At 41.6% G+C, this 14,161-nt stretch overlaps 2 protein-coding genes and 1 long non-coding RNA gene across 3 annotated transcripts; 1 reads left to right on the top strand and 2 right to left on the bottom strand.

Moving 5' to 3' along the window:
• On the bottom strand, positions 10,084–11,309 carry LOC107615389. Its single transcript, XM_021111849.1, has 2 exons — positions 10,974–11,309; positions 10,084–10,827 (listed from the first exon to the last, which is right to left on the bottom strand). Exons 1-2 carry the CDS (start codon positions 11,307–11,309, stop codon positions 10,084–10,086), a joined length of 1,080 nt encoding a protein of 359 aa, XP_020967508.1.
• LOC110266820 lies at positions 11,420–12,168 on the bottom strand. The gene is made up of 2 exons (XM_021111850.1): positions 11,510–12,168; positions 11,420–11,426 (listed from the first exon to the last, which is right to left on the bottom strand). Exons 1-2 carry the CDS (start codon positions 12,166–12,168, stop codon positions 11,420–11,422), a joined length of 666 nt encoding a protein of 221 aa, XP_020967509.1.
• LOC110266661 lies at positions 12,785–13,869 on the top strand. Its single transcript, XR_002354126.1, has 3 exons — positions 12,785–12,860; positions 12,914–12,963; positions 13,103–13,869. It is a non-coding gene; the product is annotated as an uncharacterized LOC110266661 (long non-coding RNA).

Raw genomic sequence — 14,161 nt, forward strand, 5'->3', positions numbered from 1 at the left:
ATTGATAGTTTGAAATTTATAGTATATTCTCTTCTTTTTATCCTATTTGATTTTCAGTTACTTGGGGACAAGCAACAATTTAAGTTTGGTGTTGTGATGAGCGGATAATTTATACGCTTTTTGGCATTGTTTTTAGTATGTTTTTAGAAGAATCTAGTTACTTTTAGGGATGTTTTCACTAGTTTTTATGTTAAATTCACATTTCTGGACTTTACTATGAGTTTGTGTGTTTTTCTGTGATTTCAGGTATTTTCTGGCTGAAATTGAGGGACTTGAGCAAAAATCAGATTCAGAGGTTGAAGAAGGACTGCTGATGCTGTTGGATTCTGACCTCCCTGCACTCAAAGTGGATTTTCTGGAACTACAGAACTCAAAATGACGCGCTTTCAATTGCGTTGGAAAGTAGACATTCAGGGATTTTCAGCAATATATAATAGTCCATACTTTGACTGAGTTTAGACGACGTAAAAGGGCATTGAACGCCAGTTCTACGCTGCTGTCTGGAGTTAAACGCCAGAAACAAGTCACAAACTAGAGTTGAACGCCAGAAATACGTTACAACCTAGCGTTCAACTCCAGAAAGAGCCTCTGCACGTGTAACATTCAAGCTCAGTCCAAGCACACACCAAGTGGGCCCCGGAAGTGGACTTATGCATCAATTACTTACTTCTGTAAACCCTAGTAACTAGTTTAGTATAAATAGGACTGTTTACTATTGTATTAGACATCCGGGATTGTATCTTTTGATCATTTTTAGATCTCTAGACCTCCATGGGAGGCTGGCCACTCGGCCATGCCTACCCTCTATTCACTTATGTATTTTCATACGGTAGAGTTTCTGCACTCCATAGATTAAGGTGTGGAGCTCTGCTGTTCCTCAAAGATTAATGCAAAATACTACTGTTTTTCTATTCAATTCAACTTATTCCGCTTCTAAGATATTCATTCGCACTTCAACCTGAATGTGATGAACGTGACAATCATCATCATTCCCCCACGAACGAGTGCCTGACAACCACTTCCGTTCCACCTTAGATTGAATGAGTATCTCTTGGATCTCTTAATCAGAATCTTGGTGGTATAAGCTAGATTGATGGCGGCATTCATGAGAGTCCGAAAAGTCTAAACCTTGTCTATGGTATTCTGAGTAGGACTCTGGGATTGAATGACTGTGATGAACTTCAAACTCGCGAGTGCTGGGCATAGTGACAGATGCAAAAGGAGGGTGAATCCTATTCCAGTATGATCGAGAACCTCAGATGATTAGCCGTGCTGTGACAGAGCATTTGGACCATTTTCACAAGAGGATAGGACGCAGCCATTGGCAAGGGTGATGCCTTCATACGATTAGCCATGCAGTGACAGCGCATCGGACCATTTTCCAGAGAGGATAAAAAGTAGCCATTGACAACGGTGATGTCTTTACATAAAGCCAGCCATGGAAAGGAGTAAGATTGATTGGATGAAGACAGCAGGAAAGCAGAGGTTCAGAGAAACGAAAGCATCTCTATACACTTATCTAAAATTCTCACCAATGATATACATAAGTGTTTCTATCCTTATTTTCTATCTATTTATTATTTATGTTCGAAAACTCCATAACTATTTTATATCCGCCTGACTGAGATTTACAAGGTGACCATAGCTTGCTTCATACCAACAATCTCCGTGGGATCGACCCTTACTCACGTAAGGTTTATTACTTGGACGACCCAGTGCACTTGCTGGTTAGTTGTATCGAAGTTGTGAATGAAAAACGATTTATCAAGACGTGCGTACAGAGTTTCTAGCGCCGTTGCCTGAGATCACAATTTCGTGCACCAATGACGCAGACGTGTGGGGCACGCATTCGCGTGGTAGGAACTGTGCGTCCAACGCCAGTCCAGCACCACTCTAGCACAACTTTCTGCCATGCACCCTCTTTTACGTCGATTTTCAGGTCACGCGTCCGTGTGGGTGATGCGGACGCGTGGAAGGCAATTCTCCCACATGACGTAGACGCGTCAGCGACGCGGTCACGTGGGGTGATTTGTGCCATAGGCACACCTCCAGCCACACTCTCGCGTGACTTTCTGTTTGATTTCTTATTCTTTCTGAGCCACCTGCAACGCAGACGCGTCGCGTGATCTCCCTCTCTTTTTTTTAAATAAAAATATGCAAATGCATATGCAAGCTAAATGTGCTAATAAAGATAAGAGTTATTGAAAAAGAAAACTAAGAATAAAGAAAGGAACGATCATACTATGGTGGGTTGTCTCCCACCCAGCACTTTGCTTTAACGTCCTTAAGTTGGACGCTCTACTAGCTCAGTGTTCTGCTGTGGGTGGATCCTCCAAGAGGAAGATCTCTAGCTCCCTGGGTTTCACCTTCGCCCCATGATATAGCTTCAGGCGATGTCCATTAACTTTGATGAATTCAGAGCTTGAAGGATGGCTCAGGTGGAAAATTTCGTATGGATCAACCTTCTCCACTCTATATGGACCTTCCCATCTTGATCTTAACTTGCCTGGCATGAGTCTCAGTCTAGAGTTGTAAAGGAGGACAAAGTCCCCAGGTTGGAACTCTCTCCTCTTGATGTGCTTATCATGCACAGCCTTCATCTTTTCCTTGTACAGTCTTGAGTTCTCATAAGCTTCTAGGCGTAGGCTTTCTAATTCCTGCAGTTGCAACTTTCTCTTAGTTCCGGCCTTCTCAAATTCCATATTACACTCATTCACTGCCCAAAAGGCTTTGTGCTCTACCTCTACTGGGAGGTGACAGGCCTTCCCATAAACTAAGCGGAAGGGACTCATCCCAATGGGTGTCTTGTATGCAGTTATGTATGCCCATAGTGCATCTTGTAGCCTGATGCTCCAGTCTCTTCTATTAGGTATGAATATCTTCTGCAATATACTCTTTATCTCTCTGTTAGACACCTCAGCTTGCCCATTAGTCTGGGGATGGTAGGCTGTTGCCACTTTATGAACTATCCCATGCTTCTTTAGTAATCCTATTAGTCTCCTGTTACAGAAATGGTGCCTTGATCGCTCACGATTGCTCGTGGTGATCCAAAGCAACAAATAATGTGGTTTCTCACAAAGGAAACAATAGTGTTAGCATCATCAGTGCGGGTAGGAATTGCTTCCACCCATTTAGAAACGTAATCTACAGCTAACAATATATAAAAATAACCATTAGAATTTAGAAATGGACCTATGAAGTCAATGCCCCAAACATAAAAAATTTCACAGAAAAGCATAGTCTGTTGAGGCATCTCATCCCTCTTGTATATATTACCAAACCTTTGGCATGGGGAACAAGATTTACAAAATTCAGCAGCATCTTTAAAAAGGGTAGGCCACCAGAATCCACAGTCTAAAATTTTTCTAGCTGGTCTTTGAGGGCCAAAATGTCCTCCACTCTCAGATGAGTGACAGGCCACTAAAATGGACTGGAATTCTGATTGAGGCACACACCGTCTAATTACCTAGTCAGCGCCACATCTCCATAAATATGGGTCATCCCATATATAATATTTGGACTCGCTTTTCAGCTTGTCTCTTTGATGCTTAGTAAAGTTTGGAGGAAAGGTGCGGCTAACTAGATAATTAGCTACAGGTGCATACCAAGGGATTACTTCAGATACTGCTTGTAAGTCATCAAATGGGAAATTATCATTTATAGGAGTGGCGGTATCCTTAATGTGCTCAAGGCGACTCAAGTGGTCTGCCACTAGATTCTGGTTACCACTCCTATCCTTAATTTCTAAATAAAATTCTTGTAGTAGCAGTATCCAACGTATAAGCCTTGGTTTGGACTCCTTTTTAGCTAATAAATACTTTAGAGCTGCATGGTCTGAGTACACTACTACTTTAGTACCAAGTAAATAGGCTCAGAATTTATCCATAGCAAAAACAATAGCAAGAAGCTCTTTCTCAGTAGTAGTGTAGTTAGACTGAGCAGTGTCTAAAGTCTTAGACGCATAAGCAATTACAAAAGGATCCTTACCTTCACGCTGAGCCAGCGCTGCTCCTACTGCATGGTTGGAAGCATCGCACATGATTTCAAGTGGCTGGCTCTAGTCAGGTCTTCTCACAATTGGAGCTTGAGTCAGGGCAGTCTTCAACTTATCAAACGCTTGTTTGCAATCCTCACTGAACTCGAACTCAATATCTTTCTGCAGTAGTCTGGATAAAGGTAGTGCTACCTTACTGAAGTCCTTAATGAATCTCCGGTAAAAACCTGCATGGCCAAGGAACGAACGGACTTCCCTCACAGAGGAGGGGTAAGGTAAACTAGAAATAACATTCACCTTTGTTGGATCTACAGAAATGCCAGTATTAGACACAACATGTCCTAGTACAATCCATTGTTTAACCATAAAGTGACATTTTTCAAAATTCAATACAAGGTTTGTACGGGCACATCTATCTAATACTCTAGATAAACTATCCAAGCAAAGGCTAAATGAATCACCATAAATGCTAAAATCATCCATAAAAACCTCCATACAGTCCTCAATAAGGTCATAGAAAAGACTTATCATACACCTTTGGAAGGTAGCTGGTGCATTGCACAAGCCAAAGGGCATTCTCTTATAAGCATAAGTGCCAAAAGGACAGGTGAAAGTAGTCTTTTCCTGATCTTCAGGAGCTATATGGATTTGAAAATAACCTGTATAACCATCTAAAAAGCAATAATGGGATTTACCTAACAGGCGATCAAGCATCTGATCAATGAATGGCAAGGGGTAATGATCCTTGTGAGTGGCTTAGTTAAGACGCCTATAGTCAATGCAAACTCTCCATGAATTCTGCACTCTAGTTGTCAGAAGCTCTCCATGCTCATTTCTTACTGTTGTGATTCCAGACATCTTGGGCACCACTTGTACTGGACTGACCCATTCGCTATCTGAGATGGGGTAAATAATATCTGCTTCAAGTAGCCTGGTCACTTCTTTCTTGATAACTTCTAAGATGGTGGGATTCAGTCTTCTCTGAGGTTGACGGACAGGCTTTTCTCCCTCTTCTAAGAATATTCTGTGCTCACAAACTTGAGGGCTGATGCCTACTATATCCGCTAGGCTCCATCCAATTACTTTCTTGTGTTTCCTCAGCACATTGAGTAGCTGTTCTTCTTGTTGGGAAGTGAGTTCCCTTGCAATGATAACTGGAAATCTCTGCTTGTCCTCAAGGTAAGTATACTTGAGGTGTGGAAGGAGGGGCTTTAATTCCAATTTCTGCTCATGGTCAGGCTCTGGATTATCTGGGGCTGGTGATAATGGCAAAGTGCCCTCAGTGTCCTCCAAGAGTGTCCCCACACTTGGACCTTGTCCTGTGTACTTCTCTTCGAACTCCTCCTGGTGAACTTCAGCCACGGTTTCATCTATGATGTCACAATGGGAGATAGAAAGGTCATCCGGAGGGTGCTTCATAGCTCCATTTAAACTGAATTTCCTATTCTGCCATCTATTTCAAAAGAATAAGTTCCAGAAAATACGTCCAGCTTGAATTTTGAAGTCTTCAGGAATGGTCTTCCAAGCAAGATTGATGATGGCCTTCCTGAGTCATTAGGGGGCATTTCCAGAATATAGAAGTCAATGGAAAATGTGAGTCCCTTAATGCTCATTAATACATCTTCAGCAACTCCAACCACTGTAATAATGTTTTTATCTGCTAACACGAAACGAGCTACCGACCTTTTTAAGGGAGGGAGCCTCAAAGTATCATATATAGATAAAGGCATTATACTAACGCATGCTCCTAAATCACACATGCAGTCAGAAAATATCACGCCACCAATAGTACAATTAACCATACATAGATCTGGATCACTACACTTTTCAGGTATACCTCCCATTAAAGCAGATATAGAACTACCTAAAGGAATAGTTTCTAATTTATTAATTTTGGGACTGCCTCAGGTGAGGTGCTCTGTAAGGCTGGTTCTGGTTCTGCTGCCTGTTGTTATTATTATTCCACTTCTGATATCCTTGATTGTCTCTGCCTCCTTTGTTATTGTTGTCCCTCCAATTCTGGTTAGAATTATCTCTCCAACCTTGGTTAGAACTGTCCTGCCATCCATGGTTGTAACTGCCACCTTGATTGTACCCTTGGTCGGGGCAGTCATAGAAGTTATGAGTGGCTGCCACAGTGTTGTCTTCCTGCTGGAGTTGCGGACATTCATCAATATAATGGATGTAATCAGCACAGATCCCACACACTCTCTGTGGGACTAACTGTTGGCTTTGCTGTGCTTGTTGTTGACTCAACTGCATCTGCTTTAGTAAGTTGGTCATTTCACATATACTCTGAGTCAGAGCAGTAGTTTCTTTTCTAGAAGATACCTCTGTAACAGCCTTTGACCGGCCTTGTTTCTGCCTGTGATTCCTTGTAGACTCAGCCAAGTCACTGGTCAATTGCCATGCCTCATCAGTAGTCTTGTACTTTTTCATAGACCTATTGCTAGCACTTTCCAATGTGGTCTTATCTTGGGGCCTCATGCCCTGTGTGACGTAGCCGAGCAATACTATCTTGTCAATCATATGGTGGGGACATGCTTCCAGAAGGTTGTTGAAGCGCTCCCAGTATTCATAGAGAGTCTCGAATTCGTCCTGAACAATCATGGAAATGTCCTTCCTCAGTTTATCAGTAACTTCAGATGGGAAGAATTTTTCCAAAAATTCTCTTCTAAGCGTATCCCAGTCAGAAACAGTTGCTGCGGGTTGAGTGTAGTACCACTCTCTCGCCTTTCCCTCAAGAGAGAATGGGAAAGCTTTTAACAAAATAGAAGTTTCATCTACACCGTCACGCCTGACAGTAGAACAGGCTGTTTGAAAATCCCTCAGGTGCTTGATAGGCTCTTGAGCAGGTAAGCCATGAAACTTAGGCATCAAGTTGAGTAGTGTAGGCCACTGCTGGGTGATGCACTTGAAACGGTTGCATTGTGAAATCAAGGGCTCCAGCCTCCTGGATAGTAATTCTTCTAGGTGCTGCCATGTCACCTGCACGTAAATCAACCAAATCAGTAGAACGGGAGCTTGTTTCTTCCTCAAGTGACATTTCAGATTCGCCCTCGGAGAGGACTAACCGATGCCGAGCTTGCCTTATACGTGAAATAATTCTTTCAATCTCAGGATCAAATACTGGCAAGCTTGGATCAGGAAGTGAACGCGTTATTTAATGAAAGAAACATGCAGCTCATAGTAACAAAAAATAAAATAAAATGCAAATAAATAAATTCCAATCAATAACTTAGCACTCTATTGTAACTCCCCAGTAACGGCGCCAAAAATTGACGTGGCGGAAATTGGCGAGTTAAGAAATTGTTATAAGTGATACGTTGCAAGTACAGTTCTTAACCAACTGAAAATCTGCTTATCAATTTAGAAGTGTTTGTCACAAAATTAAAATTAAAATACTGGGAGTATGAATCCCAGGTCGTCTCCCAACGAGTTGCAGGAAGATGTGCTATTTTATTAATCAGATGTTTTCTAAAAATGGTTTGAGTTGATAAACAGGAAATTAAATTAGAGAATTTATGTAATTTAAATAAAGACCTTGACTGGGAGTAGATTAGTTGGAACCCTTATCCTTGATGGAGTTTTCTCAAGATAAAAGTGATAATTAAAGGTTGCCTGCTCAGTTATCCTTTACCAGGTAAAGGAAAGTTAAGCAAGTTGGAAATCAATTTCTATTCACAAGTTGTAATCCTCTCCCTTGGGAAGGACTAGTGTCAGTGATTAGAGGGTGACCCAACGCGAAACCCAACTATAATTTTACTCTTGAGCATCCAACTCAAGATCCTCTTGTCAATTAACTCCCAATCAAGTTGTAGAACTACTCGCTCATTATGATTGTAAAATCCACGAAATAAGAAAGGGAAATATTGAAAGACATGATAAATAATAATCAAAAGGATCAATTAAAAATAAAAATAGTTCTTGTATTAATAAATTCTAAAAATAATCCAATAATAATTTTGACGAAGTCTTGACGGAAGTAATAACTCTTCTCAATATCCCAGTCTAAAAAGCAATAAAATCAACATCCTAAAAACTATGAATGTGTAGAGAAAAAACCTAGAGGAGGAGTAAAATCAGATCTAAAACTAAAATTATGCGGAATGAATGTTGTCTCTGGTCTCTGCATGTTCCCTGGCTCTAATCTGCTTTTTTGGACCGAAAACTGGGTCAAAACAGGGCCCAAAATCGCCCCCAGTGAATTCTGCAGATTCTGCAGATCGCGCATGTCACGCGATCGCGTCATTCACGCGTTCGCGTCATCTGGTGTTTTTCCTTGCCACGCGTGCGCGTCGTCCACGCCTTCGCGTCACTTGTGCAGTTTCCAATCCGCGTGGTCGCGTAGGCCATGCGTCCGCGTCACTGCAACTTCCTCTATGTCGCGCGGTCGCGTGAGCCATGCGTCTGTGTCACTTCTCGCTGGTCATCTCCTCAATTTCTTGTGTTCCTTCCATTTTTGCAAGCTTCCTTTCCAATCTCCAAGTCATTCATGCCCTATAAAGCCTGAAACACTTAACACACAGATCACGGCATCGAATGGAATAAAGGAGTATTAAAATACATAATTAAAAGTCTCTAGGAAGTAAGTTTTCAACCATGAAGTATTTTTAGGAAGGAATTATAAATGCATGCTAATCATATGAATAAGTGGGTAAAGATTTGATAAAACTGCACAATTAAACACAATATAAACCTTAAAATAGTGGTTTATCAAGCCTCGATGCAGAGTTTGGAGGGTCACATTTTCTTGATGAGATCAGCATGATCATGCAGGAGGATGAGCTGGCCAGGCGCAGGTCTCCGCTTGCTGGACCCCAAGCATGGGTAGATGTCAACCTGAATGAGCCTCCCTCTGGACCGATGGACGACACGTTCACACTTGGTGGGACACCCGCGTCTTCTTTCGTGGGGCGCACTTCATCACAGGCCGCTCCGTCTACATCGCATGCTGTCATGCCAGATGCAGCTCCGCAGGGAGGGGACGATGACTCAGACGGTGACGATGACGGGGGTGGTGATGAGGTCCCCTTTTCACATAGAGACCGGCGGGTCAGACGATCTCGGCGCTGCTTCACCGATTCGCATCTCATATGACGAGTTCTAGTGTCCGTGACAGGTTTTATGTGTCTCTGTATTAGTTATGTCTCTCCACTTATTTATGTATTTCTGTATTAGTTATGTATTCCCACTTATTTATGTATTTCCGTATTAGTTATGTACGACCACTTATTTATGGAAAGTTATGGAAACTTACATGTATTTCTATATTTCTATTTTAGTTATGTATCTCCGTTCTATTGTATTACGAAAAAGAAATCGCTGATAACCTTTATTCAAATAAGGAATCACTAGAAAGCACGCATAAACTCCGTAATAAAAGCATAATGCATGATAAATTTAAGTTAACATGAATAGTAGGTAGCTACTGCTTACAATAAACCATACAACGGAAATAAAATGCCTAACTGAAATATAACATGACATTACAATAATGAAAGACATCACACGTCACTGGCAGTTGCAGATCCAACTGTCACTCCTCTTTGGGGACAACTCCTACGTGTGTGACCAGGTTGATGGCATAGTCCACACCTCTTGAGCCGGTTCGGGTCTGCCTTGTCCATCGAAGTCTGAATCCTAGTAGTCCTGGGGCGTCCCTCCGTCGCCCGTCTCTTGGCGAGGTCAGGAATGACGGTCGGACCATCGTATGGCGGCCAGAATCCCTCCGGAATAGGAGGAGTGAATCCCATTCAATAAACATCGAGCACGGATCTAAGTCGATACACCTCGTGGACATAGGTGGACCAAGTTAGGCGTGCATATCCACAGCATGACAACGCATGTCGACATGGATAATGTAGTTCCTGGAAATAGCCACAATCACATGTCTGATCCTTGTGGGATACTCTGTATGACCAAAGTGAAAAACCCCCTGTCGGAGTGGTCTTAGCCACCGTAAACTCTGAGTTGTCCCTGTCGTACTGCATCACGGTGAAACACCTTGAGGCCTTCAGGTTGGCCTCGATCGCCCTAAGCAGATGCTGACTAAACTGCTGCCCAGTGCCTAACTGTGCCTCGGCCTCTTATCCTTTGCGAACGAATAACTCGGCCAACCGGATTTCACTAATGCACACTGGGAGGTTCCTAACACTCTTTAGGATCGATTTCATACACTCAGATATGTTCGTAGTCATGTGCCCAAATCTGCGGCCTTCATCCTGATGCTGAGTCCAAAGTGCATACTCAATTCGATTAGCCCAATCGCACATTGCTGGATCGAACATTCTCAGGATGTCAAACCAGTATTGAAACTCGACCTCCGTCTTTGCATATGCAGCATTCACTAACAGCCTCCTTGCATCCTTCCCTTTGAAAGTCAGGGCAAAATTAGCCGTCACGTGACGGATGCAGAACGCCCTATATGCAGTAGGGGGAAGCCATCCCCCATCAGGAGCCTCCAACGCAGCCTTTATCCCATTGTACCTATCTGATATGACAAGTATACCCAGTTGAGGCGTCACATGAGCCCGAAGGTGGGATAGAAAGAATGACCATGACTCCGCATTCTCACCTTCTATAAGTGCAAAGACAATAGGGATGATGTTAGAGTTGCCGTCCTGTGCAATTGCAATAAGCAGTGTACCACCGTATTTGCCGTAGTGATGGGTCCCATCCACACTAACCAATGGATTGCAATGTCGAAATGCCTCAACACATGGTGGGAATGTCCAAAACAAGCGATGGAAAATAGTTGTAGAATCATCTAACTGCCCACCCACTCGAACAGGACTCGTCCTCAGCACAGCTACACTGCCCGGCAAAGTGATCTGCAAGCCCAAACCCATCGTGGCAACTCATTATACGAATCATCCCAGTCTCTGTAAATTTGTTCCACAGCCTTCTGTGTGGCCATCCAAACCCTCCTATACGTCGGTCTGAACCCGAAGTGTGCCTCTGTGGCATTCTGCAGTACCTTAATCGATGTTGCAGCATCAGCTCTAATCAGGGGCATAAAGAAAGCCGACATGACATGATAATAGGGATTTCTGTGGTCACTAGAGATCGATGTGGCTAGACAAGTATGAGGACCATTGTACCGTTTTACCTCCCAAATTTCCTTGCGCTGCCGGAGGCTGACCCGGATTAGCCATACACACCCGCTCCCGAACTCCTTGCACTTGCCATAGTACTTGCGGTGATCCGACTCCAAGACCTTGAATTCAACCCCGCGGCAAATGCTATAGGTCTTCACGCTAAGCACAACTTCCTCCTTATCCTGAAACTGCTGGCCGACCTGAAACTCAGACATGCCTCTTGCATTTTGCGAGTCTCTCGCCCCGAAGCCAACAGGTACAGAAGGATCTTCCTGAGGCGCCATGGCATCCAAGTCCAGAGCAGAGAAGTGGTGGGGGGTACTGATTAGTACCTGAACTAGATACTCCCCCGCCGACAGGTGGAGTCGTCCGTGGAGTCTCCTCATTGCTATCATCCACAGCAATCGTTGCGGACTCCACATCATCATCATCATCATCATCCTGCAATGCATCCTCAACCCTTTCGGGTGCTGCAACCTCTCCGATTACCGGAACACACGGAGGAGAGCTACGCGCCGTGAAATCACCATCTTCCAACGGTCTAGCCTCACCAACTAATGCATCACAACTTTGATTCAGATTGACGGCAAACGATGGTGAAGCCACTAAGTCTAACTCGGGTGCAAGCACCGGCACTGCTGACGATGATCTAACAGGCAATGCACTAGAGCTGGCTACATGTCCTGTGGAGTGCATATTCCTGTTCGAGCTTCCAGAACTAGATGCCACATCCACAAGTTTCGCCAACAACTCCGGAGTCCTCACCTCAGGAAACTGACGGTGACAATGAAACAGCACCTGCATATCTTCGTCACTGCTAATAATGAATGAATCATACTTCACATAATTGCGTAACACGGAGATCGGAATACGATAGAACAACTTCTCCACCCGTTTCACGCCAAGCAGTCCTAGTCTCTGGAGTATAGTACTCTTAAACTCCGCGAAACTTGTCGAAGGTTTGAGAAAAACACTCAGCGGATCCTTGTCAGTGAACTTAATCCCTGATTGTGTTTTCTTCTTAATGGAACCTCTATAATGCACAAGAGCTACAAAATTCTCATCACTAGCCATTCTGAATCTCACTCTTCTACAAAATTTCGTATGGTATCTAGTTTTTATTTACCTCCCTCCGTTGTAAATCGAAACAATTACATTCGATTTACACCCACGCTAGTTGCATGTATAAATCGAATTTACTTGATTCGATTTTCATTGAATTTCGTTAATTGGCTAATTCGAATCAATTAGATTCGATTTACTACCTGTTTTAATAAATCGAATTTATTCGATTCGATTTATATAAAAATGTGGTTTAGGCCTTTGACGTTGCAAATTTCTATTTAGGACATTCAGGACATTTTCAAATGAACTTGGTTTAACCAAGTCATTTGCCCTAAAAATAAATATATAAATATTCACAATACTTAGTGTTTAATTTTTCTTTTTTCATAAAAGATATTTGTAAAACAAAATAGTGTATCACCATATGAAAAGAAGTTGTACTTGTCTCAAAGATTATATACCAAGATGAAGTCAAAATGATAGCTAATGTTGTAATACGGTGATAACTAGAATAATTAAAAAAATTCATATAAAATAATTTATGATGGATATTATCCATCAAAATTTATAAGGTGAGAGATTGATTTATAAAAAATTCTACCTATACTTTTCCTATCAATATATATTTGAGAGATTGATTTTGGCAAACAAAAATACACTCTCAATTTTATAAGGTGATGTTTGTGGTGACCTTAATGAAGGTGGTCACATATGAATATCTAATTGGATGGTCACACGTGGCAGGTTTGGAAAGAAAACAGAGAGTAGTTGAGAAGGTCAATCATAGTGAAATTCTTAATGAAGGTGCGATAAATACTTTGGATCTCTAAACAAATATAACTAAGAACTTGATTACTTGAGAATGTTGATAATTGATATTAGAAAAAGTAGAGAAAGTGGTGAGACAGAATTATTGAGTGTCGTTTTGGAGTTCATTGTCTAGGAACCAGGGTTCCGACAGAGATGGTGCGGGGAGCATCAGAAACCAAGTTTGTGTAGCAGCAAGCGGGCACGTGGTGACAAAAAACGTCCGGCAGAGGAGCAGAGGATGTGGTTGGCAGCATTGAGAGTAGAGGCAGCTGAGCCGCCCATCCTAAGCGTGGCGACAACTTTTCGAATAGTGGATAAGAGTTGTCATGATAGGTTGAATTTTTTTTTTCAATTTCCTATGTTAATCGTCCCGTAGATGAGTGCAATCGAACTGAAAACTAATTGTTGCAAAAGACTGATATGTATGGAACAAGAGTGTCTCGAGTTTTCGAAAGTGGTATATGCTTTGATTAAAAATGGATAGGATAAATGTAGATGGGTGGTCTATAACTTTGGTTTAAATTTTTAAATTTTTTTCTCTGTGATTAATTCATGAGGGGGAAAGGAATTTCATTAGGGACATTTTCTGCAGTAATTTTTTGGAGCATTTTGTCTGCAGTAGTTATTGGGTCAAAGGAAAAGAGTTGCCAATTACATGCTTGAAGAATTTGAATTCAATGCTACCAGCATTCCAACAATGCCACAGCTCCAACAAATACTTACCGTCTATGGTCCTACTGTTTTCTTTCATCCCGAGGAAGTTTACTTACCGTCTACAAAGCTTGGAATTGGGATTCTGAATGATGCTACTAGTCTACTAGAAGCAATTTGTATGTAGATTTTAGTACTCCGTACGAAGTTGTTGCAGCTAAATGTAATGAATTATATATTTTATTTATATTGTCATCTCATAAAAAAAAGCGTTTAATTCGATGGGTGTCATATAGAAACTGGTATAAAAAAGGCTTTTTTATAAGGTAATTAAAATTGCAAAAATTATGTTTTTACTAGATTAATGTTTTAATTTTTATTATATTTTTTAATTAATTTTTTTATTATATTTTTAGATTAATGTTTAAATTATTTTGATTTTTTAGTTGTCTTATATATTAATTTATAAAATATATAAGTTTAAAGATATAGGTATTAGTTAATTAAAGGTGATATAAATCTAATATAACTAACTAAAAAA

This window comes from Arachis ipaensis, chromosome B09 (assembly GCF_000816755.2).
Source record: "Arachis ipaensis cultivar K30076 chromosome B09, Araip1.1, whole genome shotgun sequence".
Lineage (NCBI taxonomy): Eukaryota > Viridiplantae > Streptophyta > Magnoliopsida > Fabales > Fabaceae > Arachis > Arachis ipaensis.